The 21,893-nt window shown below is 47.5% G+C and overlaps 1 protein-coding gene across 3 annotated transcripts in view; it reads left to right on the forward strand.

The window, feature by feature from the left end:
- Positions 1-2,531: 2,531 nt before the first annotated feature.
- Positions 2,532-21,893, forward strand: part of NDRG4 (NDRG family member 4) — a 68,286-nt gene continuing 48,924 nt past the window's right edge. Inside the window, exon 1 of one of the 3 annotated variants that reach the window (XM_077453750.1) lies at positions 2,532-2,583. In XM_077453750.1, the coding sequence (XP_077309876.1) occupies positions 2,547-2,583 (37 nt within the window). In that variant the 5' untranslated portion in view covers positions 2,532-2,546. Of the gene's footprint in view, positions 2,584-2,730; positions 2,984-21,893 lie in introns of those variants that run through there. The other 2 variants (XM_077453746.1, XM_077453759.1) reach the window with 2 other exon arrangements.

The following is a 21,893-nucleotide window of genomic DNA, read 5'->3' on the forward strand; positions in this document are numbered from 1 at the left end:
AGCACGGGGTGCCCTGTCCACAGCGTGAAGAAGAAAAAACCCACATGCAACCAGCTCTGGGAGGAGTAAGCATATGATACAACGTATTTTGTTATTGGATACACGGGAGACTGTTCTATGTAGAATGCACAACTCTTCTCAATATGTTTTTATGACATTTTAGAATTGTTACAATAAACCTTAAAATTGTATACATATGAGAGTACTCTTTTCCCACTTGGGATTATAGTTGCAACCATTAAAGTCTTACAACAATTTTGCTCTTTTTTTTCTAGTAGGCAGATGTCAGTCCGGGGTGTCAGTGGTTGGGGGTAGATAGGCGTCAGTCTGGGGTGCCAAGGTTCGCCATCACTGGTCTAGGGTGTCAGTGATTGGTTGTAGATAGGTGTCAATCTGGGGTGTCAGTGATTGTAGTTAGACAGATGTCAATTTGGAATGTCAGTGTTTGGGGGTAAGTGGTTGTCAATGGTTAGAGGTAAGTGGGTGTCGTTAAGAACACCACCCCATCACATTGACAAACTTAGGCTGCAAAAACGTGCAATGCGGTAAACAAGGTTGTCACATGTGGATTCAGCAATATACAGTGAATGGGCCCTTCCAGGAGGATCCGAAAATCAATGGAAATACCCGCTAATGCCGAGATAAATACACACCCAGAGATTGTGAAACATTTCATCCAAATATACAACTAAATATTAACTGAAGAGTTAAGAAAACCACCAACCTCCAGCTACTGACAGCAGAAACTGACACCCACCTACCCCCAACCACTGACACCCCATATTGACACCCACCTACCCCCAACGACTGACACCCCAGACTGACACCCACCTACCACTGACACCCCATATTGACACCCACCTACCCCCAACGACTGACACCCCAGACTGACACCCACCTACCACTGACACCCCATATTGACACCCACCTACCCCCAACGACTGACACCCACCTACCCCCAACCACTGACACCCCAGACTGACACCCACCTACCCCCAACCACTGACACCCCAGATTGACACGCACCTACCCCCAACCACTGACACCCCAGATTGACACCCACCTACCCCTAACCACTGACACCCCAGACTGACACCCACCTACCCCCAACCACTGACACCCCAGATTGACACCCACCTACCTCCAACCACTGACACCCCAGATTGACACCCACCTACCCCCAACGACTGACACCCCAGACTGACACCCACCTACCACTGACACCCCAGATTGACACCCACCTACCCCCAACCACTGACACCCCAGATTGACACCCACCTACCCCCAACCACTGACACCCCAGATTGACACCCACCTACCCCCAACGACTGACACCCACCTACCACTGACACCCCAGACTGACACCCGCCTACCCCCAACAACTGACACCCCAGACTGACACCCACCTACTCCCAACCACTGACACCCCAGATTGACACCGACCCACCCCCAACCACTGACACCCACCTACCCCCAACCACTGACACCCCAGATTGACACGCACCTACCCCCCAACCACTGACACCCCAGATTGACACCCACCTACCCCTAACCACTGACACACCAGACTGACACCCGCCTACCCCCAACAACTGACACCCCAGACTGACACCCACCTACTCCCAACCACTGACACCCCAGATTGACACCCACCTACCCCCAACCACTGACACCCCAGACTGACACTCACCTAACCCCAACCACTGACATCCACCTACCCCCAACCACTGACACCCACCTACCCCCAACCACTGACACGCCAGACTGACACCCACCTACTCCCAACCACTGACACCCCAGATTGACACCCACCTAGCCCCAACCACTGACACCCAGACTGACACCCACCCACCCCCAACCACTGACACCCACCTACCCCCAACCACTGACACCCCAGACTGACATCCACCTAATCCCAAATCCCAACCACTGACACCCACCTACCCCTAATACCCCAGACTGATATCCACCTACCCCCAACCATTGACACCCCCTACCCCTAACACCCCAGACTGACATCCACCTACCCCTAATCACTGACACCCACCTACCCCTGACCACTGACACCCACCTATGCCTAACCAGTGACACCCGTCTACCCCAAAAACCCCAGACTGACATTCACCTACCCCAACCACTGACACCCACCTACCCCTAACTACTGACACTCACCTACTCCCAATCACTGACACCCCAGTCTGACACTCACCTACCCCTAACCACTGACACCCACCTACTCCCAACCACTGACACCCGCCTACCCCAAACCACTTACACCCCAACCACTGACACCCCAGAATAACACTTGCCTACCCCCAAACACTGACACTCCAGAGCGACACCCCAGATAGAAACTTACCCACCTACCCCCAACACCACACCCCAGACTGACACCCACCTACCTCTAATCACTGACACCCCAGACTGATAGACACCCCTCCAAACACTTCAATCTCAGGAAGTCAATCAGTTGCCCCTCCCCCACCATCTATCAGTTGTAGTGATCGGAGATCTGATCATACAATGGGGGGAGTGGCGGCCCGTAGATGGGGGATGGGACACCCCTTCTCCTCCATGTGAAATGTGGGTACATAGTGAAGTTATAGAGCGCCTGATCGTGTGCGGTGTGCCCGGCTCCCTCCCTCCCCGGCACTCGCGGGGTTAATTGGTTTGCGCCGCTCTCTCCGCTCCTTCCCCCAACACGTCACCATCACTGATGGCGAGGAGGATGTGAAGCAGCGCATGCGAAGGCGGCACAGCACGGCACGGCACAGCACGGGGGGTGCAGATTTCCCGGGATACACAATACCGCTACACCGGGCGGCCAGGGCGGATCCCGCACACAACTGACAGCCGGCTCCGCCCTCTTCTGCACAGTGACGCAGCACTGATCAGCTGGCAGACGCGGCTCTGTGCCCGGAGACGGTGAGTGCTCTGCATTGTGCCATGAGACTGCTGCGGCACAAGATCCAGCTGTGGGCAGGTACCGGCGAGGGGAGGGGGCACTGCCAATAGGGCATCACTGAGGGCACTGCCAATACCTGGCATCACTGGGGGAGAGGGGGCACTGCCAATACTGGGCATCACTGGGAGCACTGCCAATACTGGGTATCACTGAGGGGGGAGGCGGAACTGCCAATACTGGGCGTCACTAGGGGCACTGCCAAACCTGGGCATCACTGGGGGAGAGGGGGCACTGACAATAGTGGGCATCACTGGGAGCACTGCCAATACTGGGCATCACGGGGGGAGGGGACACTGCCCATACTGGGCGTCACTGGGGGCACTGCCAATACTGGGTATCACTGAAGGGGGAGGCAGCACTGCCAATACTGGATATCACTGGGGGCACTGCCAGTACTGGGCATCACTGGGGGCACTGCCAATACTGGGCATCACTGGGGGGAGGAAGCACTGCCATGAGGGGCATTATTGGGGGTAATGCTAGTCTGTGTGCTTTATAGGATCTGTATACACATTTGCATACGACAGATGAAGGGCACCATCAATCCTTATGTGAAGTATATCTATGCACTCTGTGCCAAGCTTGGTCTTTGTTCTGTATGCCAGGTTTTCGCTCTATCTGGGTTCTGTATACACCGTGTGCCAGGCTTGGTCTCTATCTAGGCTTTGTATACACTGTGTGCCAGGCTTGGTTTCTATCTAGGCTCTGTATATACTGTGTGCCAGGCTTGGTCTCTATCTGGGTTCTGTATACACCGTGTGCCAGGCTTGGTCTCTATCTAGGCTCTGTATATACTGTGTGCCAGGCTTGGTCTCTCTCTGGGTTCTGTATACACTGTGTGCCAGGCTTGGTCTCTATCTGGGTTCTGTATACACTGTGTGCCAGGCTTGAATTTTATCTGAGCTCTTCATACACTGTAAAGCAGAAATTGGGGCGAGCCCATAGGAGTTCAAAGAGGGAGGAGGGGAATGAGGCAAGCCGCGGTTGCAACCTATATACAATAAACTTTATTAGTGACAAAAAATTCAAAGGCAAAAATTAACAAGCAGACAATACAGAATCATTAAAAGATGGGGCAACATTGTCTTTTAATGATTCTGTATTGTCTGCTTATTAATTTTGCCTTTGAATTTTTTTGTCACTAATAAAGGTTATTGTATATAGGTTGCAACCGCGGCTTGCCTCATTCCCCTCCTCCCTTTTTGAACTCCTATGGGCTCTCCCCCAATTTTTGCTTTACAGTTCTATTGTGTTTAGGAGTTGAAGCGATAGGCGCCACCCAAAATTGGGTGAGACGGCACTCCCCATAATACTGGCACATAGACTGACCCAGCACCCGGGCCCCTCTGGCACTTATCTTTTTTATATTTAGTGCTTCTTTATACACTGTGCCAGGGCTTTGTATACACTGTGCCAGGCTTGGTCTCTAACTGGGCTTTGTATACACTGTGTGCCAAGTTTGGTCTCTTAGCTGGGCTTTGTATACACTTTGTGCCAGGCTTGGTCTTAGTCTGAGATATCTATACACTGTGCCAGTCTTGGTCTGTATCTGGGTTCTGTATACACTGTCTGCCAGGCTTGATCTCTGTGATGGCCCACCTGGTGAATCCACCAAGATACAGCTTCCTCCACTCTGGAATTGGGTATTAAAGCTGAGAATTGCACCCAACAACTAGATAACACTAGCTTAGGTGCAAACTGGAACTGACTTTATTGTAAGCTCAGACAGACATTATACCACACACACACACACACACACAATCTGGTAAGAGCTTGATCACATTATCCTAAACAATGCAAACTTTAAACAGTAATATCATGTAAGGCTTAAAGAGGAAGTGAACTTCCTCTGCAGACTTTTACCTATAGGTAAACCTATAATAAGGCTTGCCTATAGGTAGTGAAAATATGTCCCAAACCTGTACAGTTTAGAAGATATTTCCAGTGCATGCAGCCAGTGACATCACTGGCGCATGCGCTCTATAGGAATGGCCCACGGGTGCTGTTCCTTCTGAGCTGATGCTGTGAACTGTGGCTCCCACGCACATGCACAGGAGTGATGTTATGGCGGATCCAGCCAATCACAGCACTGAAGCCCGCAAACCCGGAAGAAGCTTCGGGAAAAATGTGGGCTATAACAGCAGTGTGCGGGGATCGCTGCAAGGGGACCTCTGCAATAGCTTCCTTTTAAGTTAAGTATTTAAGAATGAGCTAGTATGTGATGCATACTAGCTCGTTATGCCTTTGTCTTGCAGGGTCTTTTTTTTTTTTTTTTTTTTTTTTTGGGGGGGGGGGGGGGGGGGAGAGTGGATTTTTTTCGGGCAGTTTATGACCTCTTTATTGTACGCTGGATGTTTTACAATCTCCCCTGAACGATTTAACTTGACAGGTAGTAAACAACGTTTAAAAACATTTTGCCACATTTAGGCTTCATGCACACGAGACGCAGATGCAAACGCTGCTGGACACATGTTGAAACCGGCGTTTAGAAACACGCGTTTTGCCGCGATTTTTACCGCGATTTAGCGGCGTTTTACCACGTTTGCGTCTAGAAGCGTTTAGTTAAGCTAACATCATAGACCCTCCCCAGCTCAAAAATTAACTATTTCAGCAATTTTGTGAGACCAGAGTGAGTAGCAGCAGCTGTGAGAGCTGCAGTGTACTTGTATTTAGCGTGTCACTTGCCACGGCACCTGCCACAAGTTGTGGATTGTCCACTTGCCACGTGACTTGCCACATCACCTGCCACGTCACTTGCCATGTCATCTGCCACAAGTTGTGGATTGTCCAACTGCCACGTCACCTGCCACAAGTTGTGGATTGTCCACTTGCCACGTGACTTGCCACATCACCTGCCACGTCACTTGCCACGTCACCTGCCACAAGTTTTGGATTGTCCACTTGCCACGTCACTTGCCACGTCACTTGCCACAAGTTGGGGATTGTCCACTTGCCACATCACCTGCCACAAGTTGTGGATTGTCCACTTGCCACGTCACTTGCCACATCACCTGCCACGTCATTTGCCACGAGATGTGGATTGTCCACTTTCCACGTCATCTGCCATGCCACCTGCCACAAGCTGTGGATTGTCCACTTGCCATGTCACCAGCCACATCACCTGCCACAAGTTGTGGATTGTCCACTTGCCACGTGACTTGCCACATCACCTGCCACGTCACTTGCCACATCACCTGCCACAAGTTGTGGATTGTCTACTTGCCACGTCACCTACCACGTCACTTGCCACGTCACCTGCCACAAGTTGTGGATTGTCCACTTGCCACGTGACTTGCCACGTCACTTGCCACGTCACCTGCCACAAGTTTTGGATTGTCCACTTGCCACTTCACTTGCCACAAGTTGGGGATTGTCCACTTGCCACATCACCTGCCACAAGTTGTGGATTGTCCACTTGCCACGTCACTTGCCACATCACCTGCCACGTCACTTGCCACGAGATGTGGATTGTCCACTTTCCACGTCATCTGCCATGCCACCTGCCACAAGCTGTGGATTGTCCACTTGCCACATCACCTGCCACAAGTTGTGGATTGTCCACTTGCCACGTGACTTGCCACATCACCTGCCACGTCACTTGCCACATCACCTGCCACAAGTTGTGGATTGTCTACTTGCCACATCACTTGCCACATCACCTGCCACGTCACTTGCCACGTCACCTGCCACAAGTTGTGGATTGTCCACTTGCCACGTCACCTGCCACATCACCTGCCACAAGTTGTGGATTGTCCACTTGCCACGTCACTTGCCACGTCACCTGCCACAAGTTGGGGATTGTCCACATCACCTGCCACGTCACTTGCCACATCACCTGCCACAAGTTGTGGATTGTCCACTTGCCACGTCCCTTGCCACGTCCCCTGCCACGTCACCTGCCACAAGTGGATTGTCCACTTGCCACATCACTTGCCACATCACCTGCCACAAGTTGTGGATTGTCCACTTGCCACGTCCCTTGCCACGTCCCCTGCCACGTCACCTGCCACAAGTGGATTGTCCACTTGCCACATCACCTGCCACAAGTTGTGGATTGTCCACTTGCCACGTCACCTGACACAAGTTGTGGATTGTCCACTCGCCACGTCACTTGCCACGTCCCCTGCCACAAGTGGATTGTCCACTTGCCACGTCACTTGCCACGTCACCTGCCACAAGTTATGGATTGTCCACTTGCCACGTCACATGCCAGTCACCTGCCAAAAGTTGTTGATTTTCCACTTGCCACGTCACCTGCCAGGTCACTTGCTGCGTCACCTGCCAGGTCACTTGCCACGTCACCTGCCACAAGTTGTGGATTGTCCACTTTCCACGTCACTTGCCACTTCACCTGCCACGTCACTTGCCACAAGTTGTGGATTGTCCACTTGCCACATCACTTGCCACCTGCCATGTCACTTGCCACAAGTTGTGGATTGTCCACTTGCCACGTCACTTGCCACCTGCCATGTCACTTGCCACAAGTTGTGGATTGTCCACTTGCAATTGCAATTGTTTAAAATATTTTTCTAATGGTTTTTCATCATTTGCAATCATTTTTGAGATTTTGAATGTAAAAAAAAAGGTCACCTTTAAAAATGCATATAAACGCAAACGCGGTAGCGGCGTTTTGCCGCGTTTTACCGGGTTTTGCCGCGTTTTGCGTCTGAAACGTGGAAATTTTTGTTTCTGAGCGCATTTTTTTGCTTCTGGAAAAACGAGACTAAACGCAACTGCATAAAAACGGAAAAAAACGAGACTGTGTGCATGGACACATAGGATAACATTGAATGAGTTCAGGGGCAGTTGAAAAAACTGTCCAACTGCATCTGAACGCGCGTTTAACTGCGTCTCGTGTGCATGAGGCCTTAATTTTTTTTGCATTGAATATTTTGCATTTAGGAGCATTTTTAAAATGTTTGAGAAAACATTTTTTTTGTTTTTCAAATAGTCAAAAATGTATCTCCTTTAAATCCACCTGTAAACGACACGCTTTTACAAGCTGTTACAGGCATTTGGCGTTTCAAATGCCTCTGAACATCCGTCCTGAACACATTTTTTTTTTGCTTTCCAAAAAATGCTTCTAAACTCATCTGCCTAGAAATGATAAAGGACCCTGTGTGCATGTACTGATAAGATAACATAGAGGAGAGTTCAGGGACAGCTGAAAAAAAATACCCAACTGCTCCTAAACGTCCGTTTAGCAGCAGTGTACATGAAGCCTACAGTAAAGCTAATGGACAGCTAACATAAAAATCCCACAATAGTATGGTAACGAGGTGAAGTGGACACAAGACTAACAGACAGACAGAAACAAAAGGTGACTCAATTAACAATGGGGATTCACACCTAGGAGGTAAGCAATGGGGAATTATATAATGAGAGAGACAGCTTAATAAACAGATTATAGCAGAAGACACCAGCATCAGGTTGTTTTGAGCTGATTTTATTGACATCTGTTCTGAGTGTGGGGGGGTGGGGGGGGGGGTTAGGATTTTGGGTAAAGCAGTCATTGCTGGTTTGGGCACACAGGTCCCAAATCTGTATGCAGGTCCTAGGTTCCCAGAGTCTGTGTGTTTCGGGGGAGAGACATGGACCCAAAGGAAAACCACTGCAAAGGTCCTCCAGGCACACACCTCCCAAAGAGAAGAGCTCCCCCCCCCCCTCTCAAAAGCAAGGGCCCATAGTCTGTAAGCAAGAGGCTACACTTCAGTCCCCTCCAAAAAAACTGTCCCAGTTGGGTCTGTCACACTTCTCCTCCCATCGAAATGAGACTAGCCAGGTCCCAGACCTCCACCTGGTCTGGACATGCGTTAGTTGGGCAGAGTGAACCCACGTAGTCGGTCCACATGATCTCCACTCTTGGCCCCAGGGAAGGGCTGTCATCAGTAGGTGTGGGACAGAGGTTGCGGACCCTCTGTTTGGCTGCCAGCGCTTCAGCTGGTTGATCTTCACCATTCTGGGGCACTGTAGGTGCTAGACGCTTCAGCTGGGAGTAGGAGCTTTACTAGAGCCATGGCCAAAAGTTTTGAGAATGACACAAATATTAATTTTCACAACGCCTGCTGCCTCAGTTCTTATGATGGCAATTTGCATATACTCCAGAATATTATGAAGAGTGATCAGGTGAATTCCCATTAATTAATTAAAGTCCCTCTTTGCCATGAAAATTAACTTCCCATAAAAAAACACTTTCACTGCATTTGCAAAGAAGGCTTCAGGGCACCCAAGAAAGTCCAGCAAGTGCCAGGACTGTCTCCTACAGTTGAGTCAGACTGCAGGATTGGGGCACCACCAGTGCAGAGCTTGCTCAGGAACGTCTTCCCAGCAGCTGGATGAGAGTACATGGGATGGAACAGCTGGCCCATCCTCCCAGCAGCAGTTTTAAAGACTCGGGAGAGGAAGAAGCTATCCTCACTCCCCAGCGGCAAATCCACAATCCATGAGAGGAGGTGGTCGTCCTCCCTCCCCAGCAGTAGATCCACAGTCTGGGAGTGAAGGAAGCAGGCCTTCCTCCCCAAAGCGGATGATGTGGGGTCCCCAGCAGAGTAACTGCTGGGGACTCTGCCCAGCGCCAGCAACTCCGGAGCTCCAGGAAGCCAGGGCAGATGGTCTATCTCCGCAGCAACAGGCTGATGAAGTGAAGCTCCTACCCCCAGCTGAAACGATGAAGCTGCTGGGGAGGGAGGACGACCACCTCCTCTCATGGATTGTGGATCTGCTCTGATGTCCTCCCATCTATACTCCGCTGCACTACCGAAATGTGGATACTCCTGAAGAGTCTCAGATATTCATCCCGGGCCAGCATAGTCTTAGCCTTCTATAGGATTTCTGTTTTTCAGCCACGGACATGTTTGCTTAGCATACCATTGCAGCGCCCGATAACCATCATCCAGCACCATTTGCATCTGGACCAGCCTATCCTGCTCCATCAGCCAGTCCTCCCAAGGATGCTCTCCTAGGAATGGTATACGCAAATCCAATTGCAGCCAGTACCAATCCATGGACATAGGGGGGACCTTTCCATAATAGTCTTGCTCCACTTGGAGAACCTCTATCCAGAGCTCCAGGCGGATCCCATCTCTCAATTCCAGCACGTCCCGGGCAGAACCAGGCTCTCTATACTGGGTGAGCATCTCTTGCATTCTAAACTGGAACTCCGCTTCCTTGGTATGATATGGAACACTTGTTCAATATCACCTGGTACCGGGTCCCAGTGGTGGTTTGGACTGCCCATAGGAAGCAGATTGCACTGCTGTCAACCAAATGTTACAGACCACCCAGCCTGGGTGATTCCGCCAAGATACTGCTTCCTCTACTCTGAAGCCAGGACCCAGGTATTATAGCTGAGAATTGCACCCAAGAGGTAGAGGACACTAGCTTAGGTGCAAACTGGAACTGACTTTATTGTAAACTCGCACAGCATTTATACCACACAAAATCAGGTAAGAGCTTGATCACAATAGTCTAAACCGGTGTTTCTCATCCAGGGTTCCGTGGAACCCTAGGGTTCCTCCAGATGTTGCTAGGGGTTCCTTCAGCATTGGGCAATTTCTGCCTCTCAGATAAGTTCCCAATGACACCATTGCTCTTTTTAGCTATCTGTAAGGAGGTAATTCTTCCCAATGACCACAATTGTAAGGACCATTCCTCTCACTGACCATCATACTAATGTATCATGAGTTGTAGAGTTGTAATTTTTAGCATGGGTTCCTCAAGACCGGAGAACTATTTCAAGGGTTCCTCAGTGTTGAAAAGGTTGAGAAAGGCTGTTCTAAACAATGCAAACTTTAGGGCCGGTTCACACAGCGGGCGATGCGAGGCGACACGACTCGCCTCGCCTCGCTCCCGCAAGTCGCCCCCGTTCTGTACAATGGAACCGTTCTGAGAGGAGCGACTCGAGTCGCTCCGACTCAGAAAAAAGGTTCCTGTACTACTTTCGGGCGACCTCGGGGCGACTTGCATTGACTTCTATACAGAAGTCATTTGCAAGTCGCCGCCGAGGCCGCTGCAGGTCGCGGCGAGGCAAGTCGGAGTCGCCTCGCCTCGCCTGCTGTGTGAACCGGTGTTCTGCCTAATAGAGTCCGGCCATCGATATGTGTCCGTTCCGTACTGCGCATGCGCAGTACGGAGCAGACGAAGCTTCGGAAAATCTCCGAAGCTGAACGGCGCCTGCGCCGTGAGTGGAGGAGGTAGCCCCACTATCCAAGCGGACATAGGGTTTAGAATTTTAGAGGGCCCCTCGCGGGCGAGCTTCGCTCGCCACGCTTCGGGCTCGGCCTCGCTGCGCTCGGCTCTTTTTTATTCTAACTCTATGTCCACTTGGATAGTGGGGATAGAACCTGGACTCACGGCGCAGGCGCCGTTCGTCCTCGGCAATTTTCGGAATCTGTGTTCCTGTGTACTGCGCATGCGCAGTACGCAGAGGACAGCATCTGATGGAGGACCCTATTTGACAAGACACCGGCCCTTAAACAGTAATATCAGTACATCTAATGAACAGCTAACATAAACATCCCACAATGGTTTGGTAACGAGTTGAAGTGGACACAATACTAGCAGGCGGACAGAAACAAAAAAGTGCCTCAATTTAACAATGAGAATTCACACCTAGGTGGAACACAATAATACAATGATACAGAGACTCCTTCTTTGGAAGCATATAGATCTGTATAGTATCGGAACTAGTTCAGCCATAACGACAGCGGGCAAATTAGTAATCCGGCAATTGGGCGATTTCAGTGCTCCTATAGCTGAAACAGCAGGTCTAACATTTAATATTTTATCCAGGAGCCGACCAGTCTGTTCCTTCTCCCTAGAGAAGAATTTTTTTTTTTTCTGTCTTAGAATGTATTACATGGGTTAAGGCATCTTGCGCTGAAATCCAGGCTGCTTTAGAACTATCAGACAGATGCAATATATATACTCCTGCTCAAGCCTCCGAACATGCTGAGTCAGCTGTTCCTCGTGTTGCTTTGTGTCAGAGGTAATAGTATTAATGTTAGAAAAAAATATACCTTGCACAAAGCATTTAAATGCCTCCAATTTGACCAAAACATTGTCATGGAGGGCATTATCAGCAATAAAGCTTGTTATGTGCTGTGCAATGGTATTGTCTGCTGGTAACCGTTTCAACCAGAACGCATTTAAAGTGGAGGGCCACCCTGAAAAAAAAATACATTAAAAATTTGAAAAAAATCTGAAAATAAATGAACACATTTTTTTTTTTTTTTAACTTACCAGAAATGCCTGTTGCTAGGCACATCATCCTAATCTGCCTCTTCCTCCTCCACGGAGATCTTCTGGTCTTCTCTCCTCTGTGTGTTGTCTTCTGGGTAATAGGTCGCACTGTGTTCTGGAAACTGTGTGTCCCAGAACACAGCGCGCCCCATTCACAAAGCGCTGCGCGACTCGCGCATGCGCAGTAGGAAACGGGCAGTGAAGCCGCACGGCTCCACTGCCTGTTTCCCTTAGCCAAAATGGCGGCGCTGGGACCCGAGACCGAGGGACGGGTCAGCCTCGGGCGGCCGACATCGCGGGCGCCCTGGACAGGTAAGTGTGCTTATTAAAAGTCAGCAGCTACAGTGTTTGCAGCTGCTGACTTTTAAATTTTTTTTTTTTAAACCTGCCCTCCTCTTTAAGCACCATGGGGCCATAGATAAGGTAGTTTGGCCAAAATACTAGAGGAGAATGATCTGATATCCCCCTTGGGTCATACTGAATACGCAATATCAGAGTACCAGCCTGAGACAAGCTCACAGACAGGTCTATATGTGAGAGCGTCCCATAGAGAGACACCTTAATAAACAGATTACATATAACAGCAGGAGACACCAGCATCAGGTTGTTTTGAGCTGATTATGTTAACATCTATTGAGTCTTGGGGGGAGGGTGAAGCAGCCATTGCAGGTTTGGGCACAGAGGCCCCAAATCTGTATCCAGGTCCTAGGTTCCCAGGGTCTGTGTGTTTCGGGGAGACATGGACCCAAATCCAAAGCAAAACCACTCCAAAGTTCCCCTAGGCCAGTGATGGCAAACCTTGGCACCCCAGATGTTTTGGAACTACATTTCCCATGATGCTCAGCTACACTGCAAAGTGCTTGAGCATCATGGGAAATGTAGTTCCAAAACATCTGGGGTGCCAAGGTTCGCCATCACTGCCCTAGGCACACACCTCCCAAAGAATAGATCCACCTCAAAAGCCAGGGCCCATAGGCAAGTCCCCTCCAAAACACTCTACACTAACAAGTTACATGACACCGGGGAGGGAAAATGGCTAATTGGGCACAATTTGGACATTTTCACTTGGGTGTACTCACTTTTGTTGCCAGCGGTTTAGACATTAATGGCTGTGTGTTGAGTTATTTTGAGGGGACAGCAAATTTATACAAGCTGTACACTCACTACTTTACTTATTAGCTTTGTAGTCCTTCTCTAGACTCTCTCGTTCAAGGACGTCCTTCGTGAGGATTGGTGACCAAAACTGCACAGCATCCTCAGGGTGTTGTAAAGCGAAATAATTGTAAGGCCGCGTACACACGCGGGGACTGTTCGCCCAACTTTGTCCGTCAAACAGTTTCGGCAAACAGTCCGCTCAAAATTAGCATGGACGGACATGGCCACACACGACGAACGAACAGTTTGCTGAAACCGTGCGCGATGACGTGAACGGCACGTACGACGGGACGAAAAATACGACGTCCTATACACTGCATTATAACTTTCGGCGTGTAAATCCTTTCTGAGCATGCGCGGAACTTAGTTTGACGAACAAGCCTACACACAAGGGGACTGTTCGCTGAAACTTTGTTTCAGCGGACAGTTTTTCGGAATTTCCGAAAAACCTTGTTCAGCGGACTGTTCGCTGAAACTGTCCGCTGAAAGCCCACACACGAGCGGACTGTTTGCCGAAACACTGTTCAGCGGACAAAGTTGGCCGAACAGTCCCCGCGTGTGTACGCGGCCTTACAGTTTTATCTCTTGAGTAAATATCCTTTTTAAACTGATTGTAATTTTTTTTATATTTTTTTTGTGTCTCAATATTTTTATTGAAGAATTTTTACAAAAGAGAATACACAATTATGACAAAGGGTGTGGATCCTCCATACAGAATGCATAATAAGGCGTTATTAAAAAAAAAAAAAAATTACAATAAGTATAAAATGCGTGGGGTGACCCCCAAATAGTATTCAAAACACTAAATGTACATTAACATGGCACATTTCAGGCCTACTGTACGTATTTTTTTTTTTTTTTTTTTAAATAACAAACAGGTTTATACTTACAGTGCATCCGCAAAGTATTCACATTGCTTCACTTTTTCCACATTTTGTTATGTTTCAGCCTTATTCCAAAATTGAATAAATTCATTATTTTCCTCAACATTCTGTAAAACAATACCCCCAATGACAACATGCAAATGTATTAAAAATAAAAAAAAATCACATGTACATAAGTATTCACAGCCTTTCCCATGACAAATTGGGTTCAGGTGCATTCTGTTTCCACTCATCATGCTTGAGATGTTCTTACAACTTGATTGGAGCCCACCTGTGGTAAATTCAGGTGATTGGACATGATTTGGAAAGGCACACACCTGTCTATATAATGTCCTGTAGTTGGTAAGGTGTAAAAAAGACACAAGTCCATCAAGTCCAACCTGAATGTCTGCGCTTTTATGTTAACGGTGCATGTTAGAGCACAACCCAAGCCATGAAGTCTAAGGAATTGTCTGTCGACCTCCGAGACAGAATTGTATCAAGGCACAGATCTGGGGAAGGGCAGCATTGAAGGTCTCAATGACCACAGTGGCCTCCATCACCCTTAAATGGAAGAAGTTTGGAACCACTGGGGCTCTTCCTAGAGTGAGCCACCTGGCCAAACCGAGCAATCGGGGGAAGAAGGGCCTTAGTCAGGGAGGTGACCAAGAACCCGATGGTCACTCTGACAGAGCTCCAGCGTTTCTCTGTAGTGAGAGGAGAACCTTCCAGAAGAACAACCATCTCTGCAGCACTCCACCAATCAGGCCGGTATGGTAGAGTGGCCAGACAGAAGCCACTCCTCAGCAAAACACTGTCATGTGCCTTTTACTGGAGTTTGCCAAAAGGCACCTGAAGGACTCTCAGACCATGAGAAACAAAATTTGCTGGTCTGATGAAACAAGGATTGAACTCTTTGTCCTGAATTGCAAGCATCATGTCTGGAGGAAACCAGGCACCACTCATCACCTGGCCAATACCATCCCTACAGTGAAGCATGGTGGTGGCAGCATCATGCTGTGGGGATGTTTTTGCAGAAACTCGGAGACTAGTCAGGATTGAAGGAAAGATGAATGCAGCAATGTACAGAGACATCCTTGATGAAAACCTGCTCCAGCTCTCTGGACCTCAGACTGGGGCGAAGGTTCATCTTCAAAAAGGACAATGACCCTAAGCACACAGCCAAGATAACATAGGAGTGGCTATGGGACAACTTTGTTAGTGTCCATGAGTGGCCCAGCCAGAGCCCAGACTTGAACCTGATTGAACATCTCTGGATAGATCTGAAAATGGTTGTGCACTGACGCTCCCCAGCCAACCTGGTGGAGCTTGAGAGGTCCTGCAAAGAAGAATGGGAGAAACTGCCCAAAAATAGGAGTGCCAAGCTTGTAGCACCATACTCAAAAAAAGACTTGAGGCTGCAATTGGTTCCAAAGGTGCTTCAACAAAGTATTGAGCAAAGGCTGTGAATATTTATGTACATGGGATTGTTTTTTTTTTTTTTTTTTTTTTTTTTATAAATTTGCAAAGATTTCAAACAAACTTCTTTCACGTTGTCATTATTTCACGTTTTTGGACGTTTATCAGCAGTGGAGTTTTTGGGCTGTTGTCTGAATGCCCTAAAATCGTGTTCGGAAGCTTTTTTTCTGACCACAAAAAATTCTGATAAGCGTAGATAAACCAGCGTTTTTTAACGTTTTTGATCCATTGAAAAAAAATAATTTCTTTAAAAAAAAAAGAAAATACAAAAAAAAACACTATTGCAAAAACGTTGAAAGCTACTGGCGTTTTTATAACGTTATTTTAACGTCCAATGTGCATGGATCCTAAACAAAAGAGTATTTTTTACTTTCTGCTATTAAACGCATCCAATAAAAAAATTGAAAAAAAATCTATTTTCTTCATAAAATTAGGCCTATATGTATTCTGCTACATATTTTGGGTAAAAAAAAAATACCAATAAGTGTATATTTATTGCTTTGCACAAAAGTTATAGCATCTACAAACTATGGGATTTTTTATTTTTTCTTAATTTTTATTTTTTTACTGGTAATGGCAGCGATCAGCGACTTACAGCGGGACTGCGATATTGTGGTGGACAAATCGGACACTGATGCTTTTGACACTTTTTGGGGACCAGTGACACTAATACAGTAATTAGTGCTAAAAATATGCTAATACTAATGACACTGGCTGGGAAGGGGTTAACATCAGGGGCAATCAAATGCTTAACTGTGTGCCTAGCTGCTGTCAATGTAGTGGAAGGCATGGATTGGTGTTTCTGTTTCACAGGAACACATGATCAATGCGTTCCCTACTAACAGAACGTCAGTCTGCCTTGTTTACATAGGTGGATCGCCATTCTGCCTCTGTACCGAAGCATCAGCGGGTGTCGGTGGTGGTGGAGCGGGCCAGTGGCGGCGCGCGCATGCACCCCAGACCTGAATATGCAGGATCATGTACTAGGTATGTGATCCTGCACAGCAGAGCTGCCTTGCCACCGTATATGTGTTATACAGTCGTTAATGCATTCTAATAGCTTGACATTGCATGCTATTGCTAAGTCTGTGTTCTACTAGGACCTTTCCAGCCACAATTCTCCCAGGGGTCCCCCCCCCTCCCAAGTGTATCTCCCAAGTATATTACATTTTTATTTATTTATTTATTTATTTATATTAAACTTCATCTGCCATTTAGCTGCTCAACCCTCTATTTTAATAAACACTTGTAAAGTTTCTGTATCCTGTTGTGAAGTTATTTCCCTGCTTAGTTTTGCATCATCAGCAAACCTTGAGATTGAACAGATTCCAATCTTTATATAGTTTATGAAAAAGTTATAAACTGGTCCCAGGACAGAGCCCTGGGGTACCCTGCTCATAACTCTAGACCAGGTGTCGGCAACCTACCACCCAGGGGCCGCACTCACCGCTATATGTCCAACACGTCGGTGCACGTGATGAATTCACGCGCACCCGCCCCGCAGGTCGGCTTTCTTGGGATAACAATCAATGCAGCTTGGTGATTTTTACCTACGGGTAAGCCTTTTATAATAATCAGATAATAGTTATAATAATCAGTAATCGTAATCATTATTATAATAATCAATAATCGTCGTTTATCAGTTCAGCCTCAGCAGATCGTCCCCCCCCCCCCCCCTTCACGGATGGATATACGTTTACTCTTTCAGTTCTTTTTCAGGGACTCAAGCTTATGTGTATTGTATTTTCTCTCTAATGGACTATTTTAATCATGTTCTGTCTTAAATACATTTATATATTTTTATATATGTATGTATGTGTGTATATATATATATATATATATATATATATATATATATATATATATATATATATATTTATATTTATTATACACACACACACACACACACACACACATAAGACTGTCTGTGTGTATATATATATATATATATATATATAAATTACACTGCAGCTAACTGAATAACCTGCCTGCCAGAAGTGTAATATAATATATTACTGTACCATGAAAGTCCATAGTTGCCTCAAATTTGCTGCCTTTTGTTTCTTCAATTGATAGGACGATGGTACATTACTATATCTTTATTTGTTCAATAGTGATAATACTGTGCTAGGCTTGGTCTCTATATGGGTTCCGTATACACTGTGCCAGGCTTGGCCTCTAGCTGGCTTCTAGCTGGGTTTTGTATAAACGGTGTGCCAGGCTTGATCTCTGTCTGGCCTCTCTATACACCATGTGTCAGGCTTGGTCTTCATCATATGGGTTTTGTATAAATGGTGTGCCAGGCTTGATCTCTATCTGGCCTCTGCATACACGGTGTGCCAGGCTTGATCTCTATCTGGCCTCTGCATACACGGTGTGCCAGGCTTGATCTCTATCTGGCCTCTGCATACACTGTGTGCTACTAGGCTTGGTCTGTATCTGGGTTCTGAATACGCTGTGTGCCAGGTGTGGTCCCTGTTTGAGCTCTGTATACATTGTGCCAGGCTTGATCTTTATCTGGGTTTCTATACACTGTGTGCCAAGCTTGGTCTCTATTTGGGCTCTGTATACACTATGTTCAAGGTTTTGTCTCTATTTGGGATTTGTATACACTGTGTGCCAGGCTTGGTCACTATCTGGGCTTTGTATACACTGTGTGCCAGGCTTGGTCTCTATCTCGGCTCTGTATATACTGTATGCCAGGCTTGGTCTCTGTCCAGGCTCTCTCTATACACTGTGTGCCAGGCTTGGTCTCTATCTGGGTTCTGTATACACTGTGCCAAGGTTGATCTCTTTCTGGTATCTGTATACACTGTGTGACATCTCTCTAGTAAATGTATACTGCATAATATATGACTTCCTCATTGTCTTTTTAATACACAGTTCCTCTCCCTTTTTTGGATTTGTGATGGAAGTGATGACATGTGAATGGCATTTATGCACTTCCTTACTGTATATTATTGAAGGGGTTATAGATTGTTATTATTGCCCCCATTTACTGTTTTATTTAGGTTGTTAAGTAAATGTTAATATGATATTCACTCCTGTATGCTAGATATTGTAATGTTGAGCATACAGAACAGGGGTGCTTTTTAGTTTTTTTTGGAGCAGGTGGTGGCACCAGGATGGTTTCATGTGAAGGATAGTCGGGAATGTAGGGTGGAAGGTGCAGGTATAGGGAAGTAAGGTGTATTGCATTGGGCTGAGGAGGGTTTGTGGTAGAATCATTGGTGTAGGGCAGGGTGCTTGCTATGAGAATTGTGTAGAGAAGAGTTGGTATTGGAGGACAGAGTTGGTTGAGTTAGCATGGTGGAGAATGATCAGTGGTTATAGAGTAGAGAAAGTAGTGTGTTACCCAGTAGAAGGTAGTTGGCGTAGGGTAGTGATAGCTGACCTTAGATTGGAACAGTGGTGGTCGGTCCAAGCGGAAGTGGGAGTGGGTATCTGTCATAAACTAGGTTGTCATAGATAGGGACAGATCTCATTGTCAGACCAGGGTCTGTGTGTCTCGTATGTGTGTGTGGGAAAGATAATGGGATAGAATTCCAGCTCACAGGATATCTCGGGGAATCGCCTACCAAACCATTCGAGAACACCAAATTGTATGTGAGATTTGCATCTGTCTACGTTCGTCCAGCCAGCTAGATTTTGGTTGAGTCTCCATCTAGTAGTGGCTGGTGGTATTGCAGGTTGGGACTGTGGGTTTGTGTTCGTACGAACTATGGTAATATTGTTTGGTTTAATTAACCTGTAACTACTTTGGGGAGCAGTGTGTGTATGTGTGTGGTGTTTGCTTTGCTCGTCTTGGACCCCATTCTTACAGCTAATTGGCTATAAGTGGTTGTAAAGCCTTAAAGTGGTGTTGCCATAAAAAAATAAAAATAAAAAATAGTTTAAAATTCTTAAAAAAATAAATAAAAATAATTGGAAAAAATACATTTTTTACTCACCTCTAAATGCCTGTTGCTAGGGGGTCCCTCGAAGTCTGCCTTCTTCATTTCCCGGGCTGGTGACATCACTTCCCCTCGTGCCGCACAGTCATCTGGGACCTGTCACGTGTCCCAGATGACTGTGCGGCATATCACGGCGCCCTGAGCCGCTCGCGCATTCGCAGTGGGTGCCTGGTTGTGAAGCCACAGCCAGGTGCCCACAGTAAGAATGACGGGGCCGCAAGCGGAGCAGGGAACGAGGGGGGGCTTCGTTCCCCCGCATCGCTGGACCCTGGGGCAGGTAAGTGTCCGATTATTAAAAGTCAGCAGCTGCAGTATTTGTAGCTGCTGACTTTAGATTTTTTTTTTTTTAGGGGGCACCCCACAAGGTTTTTTACCTTTTTAAAAAAAAAAAAAAAAAAAAAGTCCATACTTGTATATTAATATTTTTAGAATTCCTAGGTGGGCATTGAGACATTACCCAATCTCTGCAGCCGCACATCGGGGCAATGTCTCACTGCCTGTGATTAGTGCAGCGATGCGCGTGGACCATGCGAACACGCCTGAGCTCATCCCTAGAGCTTACAATCTAGTAGGGAGGGTCAAGTGATACAAAAGGTAATGACTGTTGGGGATCAACTGATGGAGAAAATAAAAATACAGTTGTTAGGTGTGGGTAGGATAGGCCTCTCTGAAGAGAAGGGTTTTCAGGGATCATCTAAAAAAGGATTTTTTATAAAGTAAATGCTCTAAACTACTTGAGTAATAGTGACTAATTTAAAGGGGTTGTAAACCTTCACGGTTTTTCACCGCAATGCATTCTATGCATTAAGGAGAAAAACCTCCTGTAATGCTGCAGCCCCCCCGAGCCCCCGTTTTACTTACCTGTACCCCCTCTATCATGTTCCGGGGACATGCACACCAGCAAAAGCCAGTGTCTCGTGTCCTGATTGGATAGATTGATAGCAGCGCAGCCATTGGCTCCCACTGCTGTCAATCAAATCCAATGACCCGGGTACCGGGGGACAGGGCTGAGTCATACATTCGGCTTTTATGGATGCCAAATGAATGACTCAGAAGCTTTCCCACAAGGTAACCCCCCTGGGAGAGCGTGAGAGCCGCTGAGGGACCCCAGAAGAGGATGTTCGGGGCCACTTTGTGCAAAACGAACTGCACAGTGGAGGTAAGTATGACATGTTTGTTGTTTAAAAAAAAAAAAAAAAGCTTTAGTGTCACTTTAACATCCTGCACTTTCATGCCTTAGATCAGCCCCAATTCCTGCACCTTCACACCTCATATCACTGTACCCCCTGAAAATCTGTCCCCCCACTGCTCCTTTGTCCCCTCACTGTACTACCCTGAACATCTGCCCCAACAATGTACCTCCTTCCTTGTGGCAGCCACTTGTGCCCATCAAACACATCCATTGTGCCCATCAAGGGCGGCCACTTGTGCCCATCATTGGCTTTGGCCAATCAGGAAGCAGGTCTGACATCCTGCCTCCTGATTGGCTGGGAGAAAGGTTAGTGTGAAAATGGCGAAAATTGATTCGCTATTGTCACACAATTAGGTGGGATCAGAGCTCACTCTCTGCACCCCAAGCCCACCCTATTTTGAAGCCTATTAGAGCCTCTGGCTCTAATCAATTGCTTCAAAATATACCACCCCCTCCCACCCCTGCTATAGGAATTCATGCGTCCGGTGTCCTGAAAGGGGCTGGGCGCATGGATGGGGGGGTGGCACCTATGCGCCCACAGTGCACAGGCCGCCACTGCTGTGATGTCACATACAAGCATCTGGAATGGATATGCATTGATAAGCTCAGATCAGGGGCATTTTCTGAAAGCAGTGGGCCTGTGTGCAAGATCGAGCCCCCGCAGCTGAGAAAAAGTGCAGCGCTGAGTGCCACAGCAAAATTGAGTGTGATTTTTATTGTGCTGAATACTGGTTGTGGCTTAAAGAGACACAGAGTGTGGTGTTTCAGTAGTAAGTGATGCAAAGTTCAGGGGTCAGGTGTAAGTGACCCAGAGTTCAGAGGTTGGGAGTAGGTGATGTAGAGGTTGGTAGTAGTAGATGATGCAGAGCTGAGGGGTCAGTAGTAAGTGACACCAAAGCGAGTCATCTTCCCCCAGATGGTGTGCGGGGCTAGCAGAACTGTGATTGGCTTTGGCAGTGGCCAATCACAGTCCTCCTCTTCCTGGAAACATGGACCCCCCCCCCCCAGCAGAACTGCACCCAAACTCTTCCCTATCACAAAAGCTG

This window comes from Lithobates pipiens, unplaced genomic scaffold, assembly GCF_037356315.1.
Source record: "Lithobates pipiens isolate NorthernLeopardFrog02 unplaced genomic scaffold, aLitPip1_a1.2 Scaffold_10, whole genome shotgun sequence".
NCBI lineage: Eukaryota > Metazoa > Chordata > Amphibia > Anura > Ranidae > Lithobates > Lithobates pipiens.